Source organism: Tauraco erythrolophus, chromosome 4 (genome assembly GCF_009769465.1).
Source record: "Tauraco erythrolophus isolate bTauEry1 chromosome 4, bTauEry1.pri, whole genome shotgun sequence".
Taxonomy (NCBI): Eukaryota; Metazoa; Chordata; class Aves; order Musophagiformes; family Musophagidae; genus Tauraco; species Tauraco erythrolophus.
This window is the reverse complement of record NC_141468.1, coordinates 70,594,514-70,618,246: the sequence shown is the minus strand read 5'-3', so window position 1 is coordinate 70,618,246 and position 23,733 is coordinate 70,594,514. Positions and strand designations below refer to the sequence as shown.

Sequence of the window (23,733 nt, the reverse complement as noted above, 5' to 3'; positions counted from 1 at the left end):
ACATTCAACTGGAAATGTCTAAAATGAATGCCAAGTACCATGTTGTGTAGTAAGAGCAGCCAGTGTCTAGCCTTCAGAGCTCCACAGGCAATGAATTTTTTTTCCTAAGAAATTTACTGCTGTTCTGAAGCCTCTGGTTACCTTACGCTGTATTGATAATGCCTTTTAGGCCTTAAAATGAACTGATATTTTAGAGGCTTATTATAGCTGGTTAACGTTATGTTTCAGAAATGTATGGGAGCTTTCTTGAAAGCAGTGCGAGTTCCATTCTGTCCTGTTTTTTCCTTTTCTCTGTAACATTTCTCAAAGCCTTGCTCTGTTCATATACCAAAACGTCACATATCATTTGGCTTGTAAATGGGTCTCCTTATGGAAAGTGATTTGAGTACTCCAAAAATACTCGAGGGAGGAGGCCTTTCTGCATGGTTAAGGCATATATAAAATCTGTTTGTAACTCTCCCCCTCAATGTGTATTTTAATAATTGCTCTTGCATTTCTCCCTGGAACGCTGATTTTTCAAAGTGTGTATTTTGGTTTCAAACCAAGAAATTGTTAGGTAGGAGTTTGGTTTATAGGATCTTAAATGCAGAGAGAAAAGCATATACTATTTTCTGTTTGTAAAGATCTTTCTTTTTATCAATATTTCTGTTTCTAGGTTTTTTTACATGGCTAAGAAATACCTCACTTGCCAAGTTGCACTTTGAAAATGAAAATTCTATAAAAACTTGTCATGTTTTTTTCTCAGGACTGTAAGGTATTGTCACGCTTGGTTTGAGACATATCTGTTTGTCTTCCTTCACTGATTGCAGGCAATGACAAGAGTGAAGCTGGACTTCTTGGATCAGTTAGCAAAATTTTGGGAACTCCAAGGATCCAATTTAAAAATCCCTGTGGTGGAGAGAAAAATACTGGATCTCTATGGTCTAAGCAAGGTGAGTAAGCAATTGTAGGCCTTGGTCAGACAGAGACCTCATTTTTCTTTCAAGCTCAAGAAGCCAAGCAACAGGGAGGGCTTGTTTTAAATCATCAATCTAATTAATACGGAGATCAAATGAGAGAGTGGTAAAAAAAATATAGTGAAGGAAAATTTCTAAATTGAATGCTTATGGCAGAAACGTCAAGCACAGTTAAATCAGTTGTGTTTGGTTGGATTCTGTGCAGCATGGATTCGTTACCTTGTACACAGCATGAACATCCCGATGTCAGCTGGCCACTTCCTTTTTACTTCCCCTTTTTTACATATACTCGAGCTGCAGGAGTTTGAGGTGGTGTTTGAGAGGGCAGTGGTATACTTGCGTGTTGTTCAGCTCCTGACCTAGCAATTCTGTAACGGATTGTTGTAGTTGTTCCCTCCTCTCTCCCAGTAGAGGTTCTCCACGTGACGTAAACATGCATCTTCGAGAACTTATAATGTCAGCTTCTGGAATAATTATTTTAATTTCCAAAAAAGGCTAGGCTAGAAATTTATGCTACTATAGTTGTTTGTTGTGTTGTTTTTCAAAGTTTGCACACAAATTAAATCTCTGTTGGCATTTGCTTTTGCATTGACAAAATGTATGTATCATTATAAACTTACCCAGTAAGGATGGATTGTTAATATAAATAGGTGGATTTCTTCTTGCAAGGTGTCCTGGTTTTGACTGGGACAGAGTTGGTTCTTCTTTTTAGCAGCTGGGAGAGCTCTTTGTTTTGATTTTAGTTTGAGATTCGTTATGAGAAGAATGTTGATAGCGCACTGATGTTTATAGTTGGCACTGAGATATCAAGGACTTTTCAGCTTTCCGTGTTCTTGACAGTGTGCGGGAGCACAACAGGCTGGTGGGGAGCATGGCCGGGACAGAGGGTCCACAACTCCCCTTATGTTTCTAACTTAGACTTGGGATTGAGGGCTAAATGGGCCAGTGAAGTATTCCATATCATGCAACGCCATGCCCAGTATATAGATGAGGATTGACTGGGAAGAAGGGCCTTTGCTTTTCTGGTGGCACTCATTCTTGGACTCTCGGAGTGCTCTCTCTCTCTTGCTCTCTTTCCGGGCCTCTTGCTCATCTGGGATTGCGGTGTCGGGACTTACCTGTTTCGGAATCGTTTACCAGGATGGGACAGGCGTTGGTGACCGGGTGGTGAGCAGTTACGCAGTTTGTATATGTTATTATAATTACACACACACACACACTACTTTTAATTTTATGTTATTATTGAATTGTTCTTATCTCAACCCATGAGTCTCCTTCACTTTTCCCCTTTAATTCTCTTTCCCACCCCCTGGGGATGGGGGAGAGTGAGCAAGGGGCTGTGCGGCCTTTAGTTGCCAGCTGGGCTAAACCATGACACACAAGGTAAGGAATTAAGAAATGGTAGTTCTCGTGCTTCTAGGTTAGAGCATCAGTTTCCATTCCCAACAAGATTTCTTTCTCTTTGGTAAGTAAAAATGTAAATATCTGAATAGATTTTATTTTCAAGGAAAGACGTCATAGTCTTTTGGACAGTCTGGAATTGCTGATAAAATGCAGAATAAAGACAATAAAATGTCTTTCAGTATTGGTTGTGTTTTTTTTTTCTTTTCATGTCTATGGTGATTTACTGGGATATGTAGAATATCATAGTGGTACTGGGAAATATCTGAGTCACTCTTGAGCTGGAACATTTTGGCTGATTGCAGATATACAGATCTAAGCTTATTCAGTTGCTTAGTGGCTTCTGTAGCCATTGTTCATGTATAGATAATTTTAGAAAGCAATTTTTTGTGGACGTTTTGAAGATAAGTTGAAATTTAGGAGTAGTTTCATTTAAAACGGCTTTTCTAGTACTTCGCTGTAAATATAAGGAAAAATAATTATCAATAATATTGTTATTTATCTAAGTGTAGCTATCTCTGATTGTAGGAGGAACTAGAATTAAGTAATTTATTTGTCACTGTTACAATTAGACTTTTGAATTTATCTCAGCCTCAAAAGTAAACCATAAATTTCACTCCAGTAAAAAAAAAGTTTTTGCATTGAGGTTTCTAACAGTCTATGAAACATTAAGCACCAAATTTGGTCCTCATGTGTAAAGAAATGTAATGCAAAACTACACGATTGTAGAAATGCTATTAGTCTTACAATAATATAAATGAAATTACAATTCATTTGGGTTTTAACCTACTTGGCAGTGAAACTCTAAAGGGAACGGAGGCAGTGGAAATGTGGCCAGTACTTCTGAGGAAGCAATTCCTACGTTGTTATGATTGTTGCTTGGAGGCAAATGGTCTGTCGTTTTTCATTCTATGTACATATTAGTTACATGTAAGCAGCGACTGTTCTGTATGTGAATTACTAGACTCAAACGGATTGAAGTCAGGTATAAAACCTGGACCGAATTAATTGGAAGGTAGATTCAGTTTCTCCTCTTTTTACAGTAGTCTCTCGTCAATTCAGGGTCTTGTGAGAGTTTGTGTAACTCTGAAGTTGTGAGCTCCAATGCTCCCTTCTGCCTGGGGTCCGTTAGAATGGGCTTCATTTGTGGCCAGACTTGTGTTTTGCGTCAGAGTACCTAGTGAGAGTTAACTTTTTATTTTTTTCTGATGGTGGGGTTTGTATTCTTTCCAGCATGTCATAAATCTTAACTGCTGGACTCCTGTTCAGGACAGTATGCAATTTATATTTACTAGGAAAATTGTCATGTTAAATGTATAAAGTAATGAGGATAAGTAAGTGCTAAGTTATTAAAGTACTAGTCCTTCAGGAAACAAAAACTAGATTCAGGATTCTGTCACTTTTTAACAGAACTTTTTAACATTTGGTTGGTTTAATTGCTTCTTGGTTTTATGCAAGATGATGAGAGCAGCTCAAAACCCTTAACTTTTTTATTTATGCGTTTCAGATTGTTGCCGGCAAAGGAGGCTTTGAAGTAGTCACTAAAGAGAAGAAATGGTCTAAAGTGGCGAGTCGGCTTGGCTACCTGCCGGGAAAAGGCACAGGGTCATTACTCAAGTCTCATTATGAACGGATCTTATACCCCTATGAGCTCTTCCAGTCTGGGGTCAGCCTTATGGTGAGATACTTCTCTTTCAGGATATGAAGAGTGGACCCAAACTGCATGTAGAGCATTACTGTTACCGCATATCAAACCAGGACATGGGATCTATGCTTTTAGAAGCTTTTTAGCTGTGTAAACAAACCTAGAACCACCCTTATACTTACCTGTGATGGAATAGTGATAGAAGTTGTAATGTGACCTTCTGTAGTTGTTTTCTGATAGCTGTTTCTTTATAGGACTGAGGCCAACCCTATTGGGAAGGAAAACAGGGCAAAAGAGAATATGATTAATTGGAAACATGTCTTTCTCTCTCTCGATAAGCTGGCAGTTGATATGCGGTTTCCTTATTTGAAGAGTGCGTGGATTAATTGGCCTCTGGTCCAAATGACATGTGTGATGCTGTGTGATTTCACTCATCCTGTTTCTTAGCAAACAGAATCATTTCAAAGAATGGTTAGCGTTACTGCCTAATCAATCAGCCTGGTGTCCTGTGCTCTGATCCTCTAGGGCATCCAAAAGCCCAACTTGGACCTTAAGGAAAAAGTGGAGGCTGAGGACCTCAGCTCGGATGCCCAGGCTTCCCCAAAGCAGGCTTCACGAATGAATGTTGTGCTGAAGAGAACCAGGCGTGTCAAATCCCAGGTACCCCTGTTAATTTGCTCTTACAGACAGAGAGCACTTACTCCTTCCAGCAGCATTGGCAGTGCAGCAGCCTTGGACTGGCTGTGGGAGCCTGCTCAAAAGCATCACCGGGAAGCTGTCTTCGTTTAAATAAAATTCAGAGAGGGATGTCTCTCTGAGGCCTGGTTAGCTTACGGTAGATGCTCTGTTTATCTGAAAACTTTGAAAAGGTACTTTTCGTTTATTGACAGGTGGCCTAGGTACTTTTATAGTGAATGTATCCGTGAAAACCAAACAGATAAAAAGCCATTTGTAAAATGATGTTGAAGCTTTTGCTTGTGCAAAGTTCAAAAAGTTTTTAAAAACTTTTTTGAATATGCCCTTCAGTTAGACAAATACAAGTATGTGTAGGTAAGTCTTTGCTAATTGTGGAAATTGCACTTGAGACTAAATATCTCAAGCTGTACGAACTGTTTTTCTGAAGAAATGAAACAGATGTGTGGGGAGATGCTCAGTGGTGGCTGGAACTGTATAGGATTTCCACAGTTTTTCTGCTAAAAAGCAGTTTGTTTTCTTCTGGATTAGTAGTGTTATAGGAACTTCTGGTATCCCACTGGGTGGGAGTACCTCCCAGTAAATCTCACTTCCAACTGAATCGCCACCATTTTAAGTGCTGTATCATTAGAAATACTCTTGGAGGCTTGTCCTGATGGCTCCATTGCTTCTGCTGCACTCTTTAAAGGAGGCCTTCACCTTTTGATGAAGATCTCCATTGCAGGCATCATCCTAAGACTCTTCACAGCAGGGTTAGCGGCTCCCTGTTGGGCAGTCAGTAGAACATGGGCAAAAGCTGGCTTTATCTGCAACAAATTTGCTACTTGCTTGGTGCCGTTCTAGATTTAACTTTAAGCACTACAAAGTTTTTTGAAATGCTCTTAAACTGCTTTTTTCTCCAATGCATCTTTCTTGTCACTGAGATATTTGAGTATCCTTTATAAACTTTCATCTTTTTCTCTGATGTCATGGTTTATTTAGACTAAATTGTCTTTTTTAATCTGTTTTCTCAACTAACTGAAGCTGACTTGATGCTATTTATTGGAGCTGTGTGACAATGTATCACAGAAGCAGTCCCAGGTGATGATCTTGCCAGATCTCTCACTTGTGTATTGTTAGTGAGCTATCCAGAAAAGCTGAGAATGCTGCGGGAACTGAAGTGATCATTCGTTATGTGGAATTCTGCTTTGGATTTGAATAAATCTTGTGGGAATGTCAGTATGACCTTTTTCTCTTACATGGTATAAAAGTGTCCCTATGTTATTAAGATACTATAGGATCTTTTCTCCTGCTGATTTCAGTAGAATAATGGTACTTGTCATTTCTCCTTGTTGGAAAAAAATATTCTGTGGTTATCCTGGCACAGTGCAGCTGCTTCATTTCATTTAAAGAGGCTGCAGTTCAGAAATGAGAGAGGTGATTTTACTTGGATCATCTGTAAAATATATATATATATTTAAATGTCTTTTACTAGGCCGGTTGCCACACTGTCTTTTAAGCATCACAGTTATTAAAGTGGCAGAAATGAGTTCTTTAATGCAGGAAAAATTCAACCTGCTTGCATAGCCAGGAGAAGTATTTATTTGGCTGTGTCGGAAGCTATGTATAACTCTCTAAAGTCAACTCTGGAACTGTATTTAGAAACAGAGGTTTGCCCTCAGTAGCTCCAGATGGTAGAAGTGTAAATATCTGGGGAATGCTGAGAAATTGTTCCAGGTTTCAGTGCACCTCCTTGTTGTAGATTGGACTCTTTATTGTTTGAAATGCTTACCTGGAGTTGTACCAGAGATTGTGTAGATAGTCTCAGAGACGAGGTAATATGCAAGTAGTGTGTAGTGTGCTGTGTAGTCCAATGCCTGGGTAGTGAGCATGGAGAACTACACTGACCTTTGCCTCTCAGTAGCTTCCTTCCAAACGCTAAAAGTATTTTCCAAAAATTCTCTGCATCTTCTGCTTGCAGATAACTTGCCTAAGACTGGGTGATGAATAAGAAAGCATAAGATAGCAATCAGAAATTAATGAAGTAAACAAAGATCCTCAGCAGTTGAAGGGAGTGGCAGACTTTCAAAAAGCAAATTGTTGAGTTTATAAAGAAACCAAAAAAGGAAAGAAAATAGGGAATGAGAATTCTCCTTTGTGAAAGATGTTAGGAATCTTTGGATACTAGAGTCAAATGTCAGTTGAATACATTGTCTCTGAATAGGAAGAGGATAATTTGATGATGGGAGGTTCTCCTCAAAAATAAACTTAATGCTTCATTCTCTTTCCTCTGAAGAAAGCTATCACAAATGAAAACAGGAGAAGGGCAACTGAATTACTAAAGGCTTGTAAAGAAAAGGACAACAAAAAGTAGAATGAGTTCAGGTTAGGAAAAGAGAATATTCTTAAGGAAAGGTTAAATTTAGGAGAATACTTCTTTCTTAGAAAAGAGTAATATATCTTCATAGATAATCTGTTTGGGTGTGCTTTAACTGGCAAGGGACTCATCTAATGAGGTTACATCATAATGATTTCTGGTAGAGAAATGCAGTACTGGAACAAAAAGATAATGAAGTGCTGTTTTTTCGGACAGGATGTTAACTTAATGTCCAGAGAATTTTCTGAAAAATTAAAATCAATTCTAATAGTATATCTGCTTTCATGTTTCTTTTACACATTTGGTTGATTGCAGAATACAGAATTAATAAAATGAGCTTCCATTTTTTAATTTGAAAAATTTCCTTCCATGGGAATTGTGTGGAAACAAAAGAACTCTGGGGGATGCTGACAAATGCCCAAAACATTTTGTTGCTTGGTTGTAGCTATTCTGGTCTTGTGCTTTGGGGATGGGGATGCAAATGTTTCAAAGTTGATGAGGGTAGGACAACAGAAAAAGATGGGGTGTGAACCCAGTGTAGCTGGATCACGTCATTAGGATTCACGGATATCCAAGAAAAAAAGAAACAAAAATATGTCTATATCCTTTAGGAAAAAGAGAAGCTGAGAACAGAATCACAGTTTAATCAAGTTAATTTTGCTTATATGGAAAAAAATAATGCAAAATTGTAATGGAGTTTTGTGTTGTTAGCAATGAGGAAAATGGCAAGAAATGCGAGATTTCAGCTTCTGTGCGTTCACAGTTTTGAGTTTGGTGGATTTATACGGCCTTCAAGGACACCGCAGAAAGACTGTTCACTGAGGCTTAAGAGTGCTTTTGGTATTCACACCTTAAATGGTCAATGTCCTGGATGTGTTCATAAGGCTATGGAGGAATCTGATTTTTAAAAAACATTTCCATTTCAATATGCAACCTGTTCTTTACGAAAACTGTATAGCTTTTTCCACCTGAGCATGCATGGATTGCATCCACTTAGGTTTAGTGGAATCCAAGTAAATCTGGGTGATGGAGTTATGAAAATATATTTAGGCAAGGCATTTTTAAAATAAGCTATAAAAGTGAAGAGAGGTTGCTGCATGTTAATGATTTACTTTTAGTAAATAAGACAGTACATTTATTTTTCTGATATCATTGAGAAAATTATCTTGGGTCACAATAGCAGGAGAGAGAAATTGTGGAGATAGTTCATAAGTATTGCTGAAATTATGGAAAATTGTACTGTGCTGAGAAACGTAATGTGGGTTGGTTCTGTCACGTCTTATTAGTTGAGAGAATGGGGATGAACTGTTTAAGGAATTTTAAATGAGAACTGAGGCACTGTGAGGTGTCCAGGTGGTCGGCTTTCCTGTGCAGCAAAAAAGTCTGTTTTCTTATTACTTATTAGGCAAAAAGCAAGGAATTTATGGGAGAAATTTGCCAGTTAGCGTGCAATTTCAAAGTGGGCTTACAAAGTTGGTTACAAATATCTAAAGTGAAAATAATTTAATAGCAATAGAGAATTTATAAATGGTCAGAATTAGAATACCAGCAATAACCAGTTTGGAAAGATGCCTGTTAGCATACTGCATACACAGTTCAGTGGGAGCGGGAACCCTAAATAGCACTAAAAATTCCTTAGAGTAGTAATGCCTAGGGAATGATATCTCTCTTAATGTGTTCTGGAAGCAAGAAAAACAGCTGATTTAGGCTGAATAAATAGAAATTATCTTCTCTCTTTCAGCTCTATTGCAGGAGCATTTGCACGCACTTTAAACACTTTTTGGAAGTTTTTTTTTGTTGTTTTATTGATTGACAACTGAATGCGTGTCACCTCAAGGAGCTTATTCCATGCACGATATATCAGGCCGTAACTGGAAAATAACAGATGAAGGAGTTACTTAGGGTAACCCTATTGGAATTAAGATGAGTGAACTTCAGGAGGAAGATTGCAAATGATGATTTAGTGGTCTTCTGTATCAGCTTAGAACGGGTTTTCCAAGTATCAGGAGGCAACATAAAGAAAGATACCAAAGTGATTGCATTGCAGATAAAAGCAGAATATGGAGGTTCTTTTGTGTTGGGTTAGTGGCAATGATGCAGGAAAATGACGTGAGTGAGTAATGGGAAACAGGAAGAAGTTCAGTTGAACAGAACGCTTCAGGAAACAACACTGGTAGGCGCGTGGAGCTGTCTCCTAATGGGTCTTTTCATCTCCGATTTTGAGGTTGCAAGGGCACTGTGAGCAGCTGTGATTTCAAGAGTTGTACTCATAACATTTTGTCACAAATAAACCCAGGAGCAGCCAAGCTAAGGAAGTAGGTTGGAACTCATTAGTGTCATGTGTATGTGTCTACTCCAGGGAGCAGATAAAAAAATCCTGTTGAAACAGTCTGTGTGTTAACATCCAGGCACTTGACTGAATCATGATGATTTTGGAAAATACTGCTGTGGCTTTCTTCTTACTTATTTTTTGCTAAATGTCAAACCTATTTCTCTTATTTGCTGTATAGTGGCTTTCTGTAGATTATCTGTAATCCTAAACGGGAAATAATTTGGAAAGTTGGGACAAAAATGCAGTCTTTTATTCTGTTTGCGTTTGTTCATTGGCTTTAGGAACAGAAAATTGTGTCTTTTCATGCCTCTGTTTCCTTTCTCTCACAATATGAGCTCATCAAAAGAGTGGAATATAACAAATAATGAAGAGACCTAGAGCTGATGTGCTCTTGTTTTTATTTTCAGGCGGAGGCTGGAGAAATGAGTAGAAATACTGAACTGAAGAAGCTGCAGATCTTTGGAGCTGGACCCAAGATGATGGGACTGGCATTGGGAGCGAAGGATAAAGAGGGTAATTAAATCCTGTGCTCATCACTTTGTAAAGTAACAAGGCTGTGAAATCTTCCTGCATGTCTCTAGAGACAACATTAAGCAAATCATTATAACAGGAAAAAGAAAGCTAAGTATTCTGAGATTTCATTCATGAGAGAGATTTACAGTGTGCTTCATGCAACTTGGCATAGTTTCAGCTCTTTATGTATCATATAGTAACAATAACAATTAAGCAGCTGTTGCATGGACTGAGTGACTGGAAGGGAAAACAGAATTTGACAATACTTACAACTGATCCTACTAGCTAAGTGCACAAATTATGCATGTAATTTGCTCTGTTTCATGAGGCATTTCGGGTCATTTGTGAGGAAAAGCAAAATACGTTTTCCTAATCCCTGTTTAGTTTAGATTGGCCAGGTATAACAAGGCATTTTTGCTTTCTTTGGACTGTCAGGTAGTTTCTGATATGAAAGGCAGAGTACCAGGCTGGACGGCTGCGTTGGTTTTGCAAGTTAAGTCTATCTCAATGTGATATTAATAATGTTTAACTTTATTTTACTTCAAGATGAAGTGACACGAAGACGCAAGGGAACTAGATCAGAAGCGTTTGGAATGCAGATGAGGCAACGCAAAGGAACTCTTTCTGTCAACTTCGTAAGTTTGATTCCTTTGCTGTGATTTCTGATAAATTCGTTGATTTACTAAGACTTCTTTTTTTTCTAAAACCACACCCGCACACCCCCTCCGATAAATGAATGGGTAGACACTGCAGCAGATGATACTGTTAAGGGAAGAATGAACAGTATTTTGAAAAATAATCTAAGCTCTATGTTTCTGTTTTAATCTGTCAGACAAGAAGAACTTTGCAACATGAAGGTACTTGCTGATGATGGGTCTTAGGACTTGCTTTGCCACATGCTTCTTGCCTGCCTTCAGTAGCTCAGTTTCTATTTGAACTCCCCTTTGTGGAACAATTGTAGTACTACTTCTCTTCCTTAAAAGATATTTTGAGCTGCTCCAGTACTTCAGGAGTTTGTCTTTTAGGGATTGTAGCTTTCATGTCTTTTCTGTTTTGGGTTTAAACTGGTCATTATACAGATCACAAAATCACAGAATGTTAGGGATTGGAAGGGACCTCAAAGGATCATCTAGTCCAATCCCCCTGCCGGAGCAGGACCACCTAGATCAGATCACACAAGAACGCGTCCAGGTGGGTTTGGAACATCTCCAGAGAAGGAGACTCCACAACCTCTCTGGGCAACCTGTTCCAGTGTTCTGTTACCCTTACTGAGAAGAAGTTCTTCCTTATGTTTAAGCGGAACCTCCTATGTTCCAGCTTATATCCGTTTCCTCTTGTCCTATCATTGGATGCCACTGAAAAGAGCCTGGCTCCATCCTCATGACAGTCACCTTTTACATATTTATAAACATTAATGAGGTGCCCCCTCAGTCTCCTCTTCTCCAAGCTAAAGAGACCCAGCTCCCTCAGCCTTTCCTCATAAGAGAGATGCTCCACTCCCTTAATCATCTTTGTGGCCCTACGCTGGACTCTCTCAAGCAGTTCCTTGTCCTTCCTGAACTGAGGGTCCCAGAGCTGAAGACAATATTCCAGATGCGGCCTCACCAGGGCGGAGTAGAGGGGGAGGAGAACCTCTCTCCACCTACTAACCACACCCCTTCTAATACACCCCAGGATGCCATTGGCCTTCTTGGCCACAAGGGCACATTGCTGGCTCATGGTCACCCTGCTGTCCACCAGGACCCCCAGGTCCCTTTCCCCTGGGCTGTTCCCCAACAGTTCAGTCCCCAACTTGTACTGGTACATGGGGTTGTTCTTACCCAGATGCAAGACTTTACACTTGCCCTGGTTGGATTTCATTAAATTTCTCCCTGCCCAACTCTCCAGCCTATCCAGGTCTCTCTGAATGGCAGCACAGCCTTCAGGTGTGTCAGCCACTCCTCCCAGTTTAGTGTCATCAGCAAACTTGCTGACCATGCACTCTATTCCCTCATCCAAGTCATTGATGAATATGTTGAACAATACAGGTCCCAGTACCAACCCTTGAGGGACTCCACTGGATACAGGCCTCCAACTGGACTCTGTCCCATTGACCACTACTCTCTGGCTTCTATCCTTCAGCCAGCTCACAATCCATCTCACTACCCGATCATCCAGACCACACTTCCTCAGTTTAGCTGTGAGGATGCCGTGGGAGACTGTGTCAAATGCTTTACTGAAGTCAAGATAGACCACATCCACTGCTCTACCATCATCCACCCACTGGGTGATGTCCTCATAAAAGGCTATCAGGTTCGTCAAGCACGACTTCCCCTTAGTGAAGCCATGTTGACTGCCCCTAATGACCCTCTTATCCTTGATATGCCTAGAGACAGCACCAAGGATAAGTTGTTCCATTATCTTTCCAGGGATGGAGGAGAGGCTGACCGGTCTATAGTTACCTGGGTCTTCCTTCTTGTCCTTTTTGAAGACTGGAGTGACATTTGCTTTCCTCCAGTCCTCAGGCACCTCTCCCGTTCCCCATGATTTAACAAAGATGATGGTGAGTGACCTGGCAATGACATCCACCAGCTCCCTCAGCACCCGCGGGTGCATCCCATCAGGACCCGTGGATTTATGGATGGCCAGGTTGCTTAACTGGTCCCTAACCAAGTCCTCATCAAACAGGGTAGACTCCTCCTCTATCCTGACTTCCTCAGGAGCCTCAGGGTTCCAGGGCTCATCAGGGTAGCCTCCAGCAGTATAGACTGAGGCAAAGAAGGCATTCAGTAACTCTGCCTTCTTCTTATCCTCTGTCACCAGGGCACCCCTCTCATTCACCAGTGGGCCTACATTGCCTCTAGTGTTGGTTTTATCTGCAGTAAATGATCCATGCAAGAGAAACCCCTAAGGGGAAAAATGAAATGTTTAGCGCTTCGATGTTTGACCGTGGAGAAGCAGTGTATAGTTGTTCTTAATGCCTGTCATAGCACACGACTTTTTACTTTTAAAGTGTCATAATTTAACGTGTATGCAACCAGGAGTGAAGATGCATGCTTTTAATGTCTTAAGAATTAGACTCTTCACTAATAATTCAGCTGTTCTTTTTTTCTTAGCCTGAGAACACTTATGGAGCTTATTTTAAATTTCAACCATAGGTGGCCAAGGCAACTGAAAGTCTCTAATAATCATATTTTTATATGTGGAAACACCTTCTGGGGAAAAAAAAAAGTGGGAGAAGTCAAATATTTAAAAAACAGATCATTGTGCCATTGCAGCTAAGTTAGAATTTGTGTGGATCGAAATTTTTTTTTAATCGTACTACTACTTCTGAGTATATGGTGGTCCTAGGCTGTGTTAAGTGTTGTGACCATTTGGTTTAACTGTGCTTTAATTTAAAGATATTTTGTGTAGTCTCTGTTTCTTTGTAGAAAACTATATTTGTTTACTCTTTCTGTTTACTCCTATGTATAAGAGAAAGTGAAAATATTGTAGCAGGACGGCTGCTATTTTGGAACTATATTGCTGTAACTATAATCTTGAAAAATTCTGGGACTTAGTACCATTCAGTCCCAAACTTTTTTATACTTAGATGAGAGATTTTCAAGGAAAGCAGTCTTTGAAGTGCACAGGTGATACATTAGCCTTATATAACTTTTATCTGAAAAATATGTGCCGCAGTTTTGTTTATACTTCCCCCTCATTCATTTATCTTTTTATGAAATGCTAACTGTGAAATAAAATGCACCTTTTTCTTTTTATCCCTTCCCTGCTCATCAATATAGTTATGTATCATCGTAGTCTTACCATGTTTTGTTATATGGCTAGGAGGCTTATTTGTGGTTGTTGTGTAGTCACAGGTCTGCTTGTTGTGAATATGTGTTTCAGTGCAGTCTTTGTGTTTGACAAATCATCATCACTTGGGCTGACATAAAAAAGATTGCGTGTGTTAATATGGATTTGGAGAGAAGAAGGTATTGTCAGTGATAGGTAACTACTGAGTATCATAGAATAGCCTCTTAGGATCGCCATTTTAAAGCATTTTTAGTTTTGAGAATCTGGAAATGCCTGCTTACGGGACCCACCCTCCATTTCATATACTTGCAATAAAAGCAACTCATTTGGTGTCTTAGACATGATACTCCATGAGGGTTTGTGTGTGGATTTTTTTAAAACGGGGAAAATGGTATGTCTCCTACTAGAGCTGCATCATTTTATAAAATGGTTTCTTAAGAAACCTGAGCAGTGTCCTTAAGAGGTATGTTATTGCATAGCTAGGAGGTTGCATACTTAACTAGGCTGATGTAACCAAGATGGGATTGACATCAAGTTTTTAACACAACTGTGTGAACCTAACCAGCTGAAAAGCACGTGATTTTGTGACATTTTGATGAAAATAACAACCTCAAAAAACAACCCCATGGCTTCTGGTGTTATTTTGAGCTGCGTGAAGGAAATATGCATAGCCTGAGTTGCCCAGTGACTGACGAGAGTTATAGCAGAATTTGGAGTAGTATAGTGTTGTTCATGAAGTTCATGTTGTTATTAAAAATATATACATAAGATAATTTTTTAGCTATGAAAAAATAATATGCGGTTTCTTCATTTAGGTTGTTACAGATCTTCAGTACTATATTAAATTAGAAATCCTTTGGACAATAGAGGAAACAACAGCAAAGAAAATTTGAAACCTGTTGATATGGCTTTCTCTTTGGCCCCTGGGAATATCTCCCAGTGAATGTTGTTCTTGTTGAGAGGTTATCTTGGACAGACATCTGTGAAAATTGCTTGCTATTGTATTGGAATTAATACTTAGCTCTTATCATTTGGAGTTTTTATCCTTTATTTTGGAGAAAATGAGAAAAGTTGGTACTTTTACATGCAGTTTCCTTCCCTTCCCCTTGGAATTTAGATTGAAATCTGTAGGTTTGTGGGTTTTGTTATCTCTTCTTTTCCATTACAAAGATAATCACTGTATTGTTGCAAGTGATGACGTGTATGTTTCTGAAATAATTTTTGGAGATATTTCTCAGCCACGTACTGTTTGTAGGGATTTAGTTTTAAATGTTTCCCATGATAGAGGCCCAAAGAGAGGGAGAGCATGAAACTCTGAAAACTGTAACCCACTCTTTTGCCTTAGAATAACATAAATGAGGTGCTACTTTATTATACAGAAAAAAAATTACCCAACTGAACTGGATAGTTATTTTGCAGCACGCAAAGTCCCCCTGCCCACCACGTATTATGGCTTTGGGAAACTGAAGCATAATTGTTCATTATCAATGCTTCTCAAAAACCAGTGGAGACTGCGTTGATGTCCATATATCGGACTTCAGGATTACATCCTTTGTTCCTTAGTTTAAGGAAGGCAGGTTCTGGATGAGGAAACTTTCTGTAACTTCCTTTTTTTTTTTTCTTTTTATTCTTTTTTCTCCACAGGTTGATCTGTATGTTTGCTTATTCTGTGGCAGAGGAAATAATGAGGACAAACTGCTACTGTGCGATGGATGTGATGACAGTTATCACACTTTTTGCTTGATTCCTCCTTTACCTGATGTACCCAAGGGTGACTGGAGGTGTCCCAAGTGCGTTGCTGAGGTACAGTTCAAGAACTACTCAAGCTTTGTATGTATACTTGTGTTCCTGGAAAGATCAGAAGGAGAATAGTTCAGCTCAATGCCATTCCATCTGGATAGAGGCCGTAGTTTTGTTTGGAATATTGTTAAGATGAGCTGTGAATCTCCAGCTGTTCTTGACTGATGAGCCATAAGGAGAGAGAAGTGTGCCTTCTAGAGCTTGGGCATAACCTTTGTTTGTTGTATAGCCACGTGACAGCTAAAACTCGATTTGATAAGCTGGTGGTGAGAAGTAGGGTTGAAATAAGTATTTTAGCGTAATGATGAGACATTTTGTAAACTATGAAGCAATCAAAGTATGCGCTTTGGGCATAACAGGGAACTTTGATTATTGGAAAGTTATTATGGCATTGTTCAGAATAGTTTGTAGCAGAAAGTGAAAGAACTAATTTAAAGAATAACTTTTAGATTTGATTTAGACTGAAAAAGGCACTGCTGAGGGTTCAGAAGTGGAAACTAGTTGAGTTTCATTGCTCAGAAAAGAGGAGCTACCAAGTTCCAAGAGTTGACTGATCAACAGCCTGAAGTCAGCAAACATCATTTGGTTGGCTTGGTATTTATCTTAAGAAAACAAATTTTGCAAGCTCAGGAAATTGGTAGGTGTAGGACTTGGAGCAAAAAGCTTACAGTTTCTAAATCTGTAATTTTGTGACTAGTTTTAACTTTTTAGACCCTGTTTTTTCCAGAAGAGGTAGTTGCACGCACACATATGTATATGCCCATTTCCTTCCACATCCCTGACACCCTTTCCTGCTGTGGGCTTCTGCTGTTTTCTTTATGGTGATGTATGAATAGTTGTGCAGCCACATAAGGAGGTGGATCAGCTCTAACCCTTCCCCAAGAGAGATTAGATTTTAAGATGAACTCGGGCAAATGCTGCTGTGAGAGAGGTAGAAATTCATAGTTACAGGCAAGGGAAAAGATGCAACTAACCCTTTGGGTTGCTGCTCACAGGATTAAGCTGCCCGTTTGTTGTTCCTTTGAGAGAGCAATAAAGTAGTATTACCAAATTACAGCAATCCAATGTGGAGGTAATTTAAAGAATATAGTAGTAAACATAGAGACTGAGTGGTTTAAGAATATGGAAACTCACAAGAAATTTCACTACTCGTACTGCTAGTAAAAACAGAGATATGTTGTTCCCAAGGGAAAAATACACATGTAGGGACAAAATCAGGAAAGTTAAGGTGCCAAACACGTTCCTACTAGCAAATGATGCAGAAAGTACTTGAAAAATTCTGGAAATACATTGAAAGTAAGAGGAGGAAGAAGAGAGAAAACATAGCTATATTATGTAATGGAGAGTAAACAAATAACAGCAGAAAGACATTTGAAATGCTCAGTAGTGCTTTTTGCCTCAGTTTTTACTTTAAAAGTTAACTGTGCACAGGTGCTTAATGTGATGTTAACAGTAGGGTGCTGGAACAGAACCTGGGAAGAACAGGGCAAGGGCTGTTTATATGTATTCAGGTCAACGTTGTTTGACAGTGTTTACAGATGTTGTAGGTTCTCTGTTGCAGGCTCCTTTTAAGAACTACTTTGATAACTGTTTGGCATAGTCTGAGGATAGTTCCTCTTGAAGAAAAAGAAGCTACTGATCTCTTGAATGCCTTTCCAGTCCTGTTTCTTTACGACTGAACAGCTGACTATCAGATAGTTCTATGTCATGTTTGTGTTCAAATATGTCTTGTATATATAAACATTGTGTCAGATACAAAGAGGCTGAGAAGGACACTGTAGATAAGGGCAGAGAGAGCAGCTGAAATATGAACTAGTGTTTTTTGCACTCTTGGGATGAATGGGGATAGAACAGCGGAAGACTTGAAGATTTTTCTGTCAGATGGACCGTGTCTGTTGTTAGCTGTGCTGCATTGTTTTAATTTCCTTCTTCCTCTTTTCTCCTATATACTTTCACAGTTGATGATTTGCTGACTTGATAAGACTGAAGCTCTTACAGGGTTTGTTTCTGTGCAGTTATTCTGCAAGTGCTTGAACCCAGTGTGTCTGAGAAATGTCTTATGGCGGTCTAAGCTTCTTGTGCACTGTTTTACTCTGTGAGTGGCAGCAGTAGATGATAAACTTAGGTTTGGACAGGAAAGCAGAAGTGTGTAGCATTGGGGTTTACCATGTTAGATTAGCTTCTGTATAATTAATTCTGTTCTGTTTCCGTTGTGGTAGGACTTCCTCAGCTGAGAAAAGCATTCAAAACTGATATCTTATTGTGTTTGATAAGGACTTGGATGGGCACTAGGTTTTTTTTGCTAAAAATGTAACTGTGTCATAATCTGCTGCAGGGAACAATATTTTTATGTTCTGTCTCCTAGGAATGCAACAAACCCCGTGAGGCCTTTGGATTTGAACAAGCTGTCAGGGAATATACTCTCCAGAGCTTTGGTGAAATGGCCGATAACTTCAAGTCTGATTATTTCAACATGCCGGTCCACGTGAGTTTCAACTTCTGTTGTGATTCCTTGTAAGGGAAAAAGAGAAGAGGTTTCAGCTGATCCTGGATTTCTGCTGAGGCATCTTAGCTTTGTTTAAAGAGTCACCATAAACTTCAAACATGTAAACAAATTATTTAGCTTTCTGTCATCTAGTCTCCTTTTAATTTTATTTCACCCTTTTCCTGTGATGGATAGATAGCTTTATTGCTTGTTAGGGTATGCCTTATTGGCCATACTCTAGTTAGGTTCTTGTCCTTTTTGATTAATTGAACCAAGTATCTTGTTCTTGTTTGGCAAAGGGGTCTTTCTCCTGCCCTTCCCATGGCTTTTGTCTTCGTTTAGTTTGTTCAGAGGATAAATAATTGTTTTCCTCCCAGTTAGTCTTTTCTTGTAGACAAGTCAATAGACTGAGTCTGTCTGATAATCAGGTGGGGTTTTTTGTTCTGCATCTCAGCAGCATTTTTAAAACTAGCATTTCTGCTTCGTTACACTTCCGTGATTCCACTGTCCTGTAGACTGCATGCAGCACCAAGCTGCTCCTCCACTCAGGGTTCTTTGTTAATTCATAGACATTCCTGCTAAAGCTTCTACCTTTTAAGGACTCCAATTTATTATACAACTTTGGGACACTGAGCAAAGCAAGGAGCAAAGCTTATTTTACAAACAAGCTTCATGAATAGATGCATATAAATAAGAATTCTAATGAGCTATATGAAGACTACACTCTTGAACACAATTCTTTGTTTGAATTTCTCTGTTGTACTCAGAAGTTCTGGTCATTATCCTCTGAAATAGTTTGGAATTTGCTTGCTATTCATTTTGTTTGCTGCTTGGCTTTTGCTGCCTATCTCATCCTCTTCTTTTTAGCTGTACTTCTGGTAACCCCATCTTTTTTGTTCATTCCATCCCTTGTGATGCAGCATCTTATTTCTGTTACATTGCAGCCATTACTAAGGAATACAGACCAAACTGTATGACTTCGAAGAGATGGAGGGGAGAGGAGGAGTGGCCTTGGTCTTTGAAAATTCATGTGGGATTAGGAATGATTTACTAGTTGAATGATAATTTTTATTCTGAGTCTTATCTGCACATACTATAACATCTCCGCTTTCAGATGGTTCCCACTGAGCTCGTAGAAAAAGAATTCTGGCGGTTGGTGAGCAGCATAGAAGAAGATGTCATTGTGGAATATGGGGCTGATATCTCATCCAAGGACTTCGGAAGTGGCTTCCCAGTGAAGGACGGCCGACGAAAACTGATGCCAGAGGAGGAGGTGAGAAACAGGATATGCAAACTGACCCCATTCTTTGCATAAGATTTCACTTGAAGAATTTAGGACAGAAATCGGTGTGGATTTTTTTCATTAAGAAATTGCTTAAGGCTTTTGTATGCACTTAATGTTCCTTTTGAGCAGGGCATTAATCTGATATTTTAGATCCTTTCACAGATCTGGTTGCTGATAGCTAAGCTGCTTTTCATGATTTAAGTCACACCTGTTTTGTGTCACTTAATCTTAGCAGGCAAAGATGTGCAAGTTGTTATAGTATGTCTGAGTATGAGGAGACTGATAAGATTTCTTTTTTCTTTCTTGTTCTGAACCTTTTTGTTACAGAGTTAGCTACAGAGAGCATGATTCTAACCTCCTTAGGAGGTTCATAATAGGTAAAACAAATTCATTGGATTTAGCTTGTTTCTTTTACTGTGCTTACTGTAAAAGTGAAAAGAGGTAGATACAGCATCCTCTTATAGAAAATTTTATAAAGAACATCTGGTAAGTATATTACCTGTTCTCCCTCAGACTTTACTGTAGCATATCAATTTTCTCACTGCTTATATGTTTAAAATTCAGATTAAATGAGCAATAAAGGTGTGGTTTTGTAATTACACAGCCCCAAATCAATTTATACTGCTCACTGGAAGATGCAATCCTGCTCACTGTTGTCTTCCTCCCATACCTGCACCTTCCTACCTGTGCCTTTGTTGGCTGTGAGGTGATTGTGTAGGTCCTTAGTGAGTCAGTACTACTACTTGATCTATTTGTATGAAAGTAGTAATTAAAAAAAAAAAAAAATTTCTAGCCAGATCACTTAGGTCTTCTGGCTCACTGCATTGTCTTTATAGTGTCAGAGTAAAGGAAACAGCAGGAACGAGTGGCTGAGCTGAGGGTGTGACCAGTCCTTTCGGGAACTATGGGATATGCCTAAAATGACTGAATCTGTGCTAACAACTGGTTTTTAAGGTGGAAAGTAGGCTGATGTTAAAGTATAGTAATGAGGTTTTAAGGCAGTCTGTTTGGATTCTCTTTTTTTTTTTTTTTTTACAAATTTCTGTATTTGAAAGTAAAGGTGGGATTGTTTAACTGGAAATGAGTGTGTAGGAATTTCTTCTCTTCAGAAAACTTTCTGAAGTAATATATAAGATAAACTGCAGTGCATTAAAGCAGGTCTTAAAAAAGCTGAAATAATAACATAAGATTCATTGCATTATTTACAGTCTTAAGTTACCCAATTTTACTGAAGACTTTTGTTCTTCTGCTAGTGTTACTGGTTATTTTGTTCTGCCAGAAAAGCATGAAACCTATCAAATTTTGGGGGCGGGGGAATCAAAGCCTAAGTATATAAGCCTTGATCCAAAGAAGATAGGCTATTTGTGTTGAAATACTAGGACTGGTATTAAATCTTAGTCTGATTGCTGACTAAGGTATTTAAGGAATTATTTCCTAGTTTTGATTCTTCATTGTTTTAGAGTATTACACGCTGTCTACTGTAGAAATGGATAGACTGATCTCTTCCTTTGTACTTTCCTTTTCTGGAGTTGGTGTCCTTATGTTCTTCTGATTTGTTCAGAATTTTCTCCTTTTTTTGGCAGGATTATGCACTTTCTGGTTGGAACTTGAATAACATGCCAATTCTGGAACAATCAGTCCTTGCTCACATCAATGCAGATATCTCTGGCATGAAGGTACCTTGGCTGTATGTAGGGATGTGCTTCTCCTCATTTTGCTGGCATATAGAAGATCATTGGAGCTATTCCATCAACTACCTGCATTGGTATGGGCTCTCCTTTGTGCATCTACCTTACACCGCCCTGTATTAGTAAATTTGTCATTTTGCTTGAAAACGCCTATGCACACTGATGATCTTATAGCAGCCTTCTAGTACTTAAAGGAGGCCTACAAGAAAGCTGGAGAGGGAGTTTTGACAAGTGCGTGTAGTAATAGGACAAGGGGCAATAGCTTTAAACTGAAAGAGGGTATTTTTTTGAATAGAAATAAGGAAGAAATTCTTCACTCTGAGGGTGGTGAGGCACTGGAATAGGTTGTCTAGCTGTGGATGCACCATCCCTGGAATTGTTCAAGGCCAGGCTGGATGAAGCTTTGAGCACCCTGACCTAGTGGAAGGTGTCTCTGCCCACGGCAGGGGGGTTGGAACTAGATGATCTTTGAGGTCTCTTCCAACTCAAACCATTCTATGATTCTATGACATTTTTAACGAAAAAATTAAATGTGATGAGTGGGCTGTATTTTTAGCTGAAGCTGTTGAAAAGGGAATATAGATACTGTTTGAATCACTTCAGTGTTTTTTATTAACTGATTAAATATTGCTGTGTTGCCAAAAACCCAGTGTCACTCGAAGATCGTGCTTTACAAGCGCACAGCTTTTCTAAGAAAGCTTCTGGTTTTGAACTCAGTTACAGTTGACTGGTTCACTGCTTTGTGATTTCAAGTTGGTATGCCCCTATGCGGGAAATGGAGGCTGCTGCCTCGTGGCTTACACAGGCATCAGAGCGCACAGTTCAGCAGCAGGTTTAAGTACACACAGAAATGCACCTGCTAAAGAGAAGAGAAATTTGAAAGTAATTCTGACTTTCAGAACTACCCTTGAAGTGTTCTGGTGTTCAGCTTTTGTGTTTGAAAAGAAGAATCCTGACGGATGAACTATTTGCATTGCAGTCCTCCCAGCTCATCAGGCTCAGTCAGAGCGGATGGAGCAGGGGGGAAGGAGGGGGGAGCTGTGGGCAGCATCCCTTCAGAACAGACAGTTTGTTGTACATCTGGTGAGGACGAGTGGATAGCATTTAGACTGTGATTGCACATTTCCGGGGAAGCGTGTTTGCTAGTAAGGTCTGATCCGCAGGCTCAGGAGGGGGATTCACTTCGTTTGGAGTTCAGTTATTGTCCTCAGCACGCTATTAACTAGATCGGTATGTGCGAGTTTTGTGTCAGCTGGTGAATTCCAGCAGCCCAGGTGCAGGATAGTTGTTTTATTTACCGGGGTTACTAGTGGTGTCCTACCAGCAGGTGTCACTGAAGGCCGGAGGAACCACAGAAGATGCTGCACGGTGCCTCATCTGACTTTCAGGATGGTTGGTGACAACCGTTCTTGATGCAGTTAAATAGTGCTATGTAAATGGCTTCAGAATTTCAGTAGACTACTGCTTGTACTTCTTAATAAAATAAAATTTTAATATAAACATGAGCACTGTAGATACTAGATCATTACAGTTTATTTTGATTAAGATAGGATTGGAATTATACTTTCTCTAGTAATTTTCTGTTTAGTTTTGGTCTTGCTAATCTCTTTCTTCCCTCACATTCAACTAATTCATGTTATTAGGTGTAAAGTGCAGTGGACCACTGGTTTTCAGTAATTGGCTATGTATATTAGAAGGATTGCTTGTTTCATTGTGTTGGGTGTTTTATTCTTCCCAATTCTGCTTAGCTGGTATACTATTCCATTGGTTTGAGGAACAGGACTACTCCAAACCTGATTGAGTGGAAGAGTACCATGATCTCTTTTCTTCTAAAGATTAGCTGTGATGGTCAAGGTTTTGTTTGTTAAACTTACTTTCTTCTTCCTAAAGGAAAATAATTGCCGGTTTTATCTCTTTAGAGCATGGTAAATGACAATTATTTTCCACTTTAGGCTTGTCATGACAAATCTGCTGTCAGGTATGTTGAGAATTATGTTGTAGTGTAACTGATATTTCAGATTAGAAGAATACATCCTGAAAAAGACGGTTGTCAATTCAAGTGTTTTTGTGTCTATATATAAAATATTTAGCTTCTGTGGGCAGCGGTGCCAGATTTGAGGTGTACTTTGCAGTTGGGTGGCACCATTACTTCCCTTTAATGTGTTTATTACTGTGGTTGCGTTTTGTTAGGGGAGAGCCGAAGACATGGTATGGTGTGCCCTCTCATGCAGCAGAGCAGCTAGAGGATGTGATGAAGGAATTGGCTCCTGAGCTCTTTGAATCCCAGCCTGATCTCCTGCATCAGCTGGTGACTATTATGAACCCCAATGTGCTGATGGAACACGGTGTACCAGTGAGTAGCACATGAGCATTTCTTACATAAGTACTTCTATGCGCTTTCTTTTTTTCGTTCTGTGCCAGATTTGTGTAACAATGGTTTGGCATAACTCTGAAGAATTTTTATGGTGGACATTTACATATTCAATTCATTAGTTATGGGGTGTTTTTTTAATCTGTTTTCTAGAATTTTCTCTAGACTCACCGTGAAACTTAAATTATATCAGAAGCAAGTGTGCCAAGCTTCTTACATAAAATGGCTTATAGAACAAATGTACATTGTGTGTTACATTTAGTTCGTCATTAAAAAAACCCCACCCTGCCATAGCAGCAAGTTAGTCTGTGAAATGCTTTTAATGTCTTTTGACAGTAAAATACTTGTCTTATGTTCAGTAGAAATCTCAGCATTCTGAAATGCTTTTTTGACCAAACATAATTGACTGCAGACCTTTAAGCACCAGTCACTGT

At 39.3% G+C, this 23,733-nt stretch overlaps 1 protein-coding gene across 2 annotated transcripts in view; it reads left to right on the top strand.

Moving 5' to 3' along the window:
* The window catches only part of KDM5A (lysine demethylase 5A), a 55,881-nt gene that overhangs the window by 2,405 nt on the left and 29,743 nt on the right, over positions 1-23,733 (top strand). For both annotated transcript variants that reach the window (XM_086611202.1, XM_086611200.1), the window contains exons 3-12: positions 810-932; positions 3,865-4,035; positions 4,528-4,662; positions 9,791-9,896; positions 10,443-10,531; positions 15,315-15,473; positions 17,836-17,955; positions 19,070-19,228; positions 20,824-21,005; positions 23,119-23,281. In XM_086611202.1, coding sequence (XP_086467328.1) covers positions 810-932; positions 3,865-4,035; positions 4,528-4,662; positions 9,791-9,896; positions 10,443-10,531; positions 15,315-15,473; positions 17,836-17,955; positions 19,070-19,228; positions 20,824-21,005; positions 23,119-23,281 — 1,407 coding nt within the window. The remainder of the gene's footprint in view (positions 1-809; positions 933-3,864; positions 4,036-4,527; positions 4,663-9,790; positions 9,897-10,442; positions 10,532-15,314; positions 15,474-17,835; positions 17,956-19,069; positions 19,229-20,823; positions 21,006-23,118; positions 23,282-23,733) is intronic.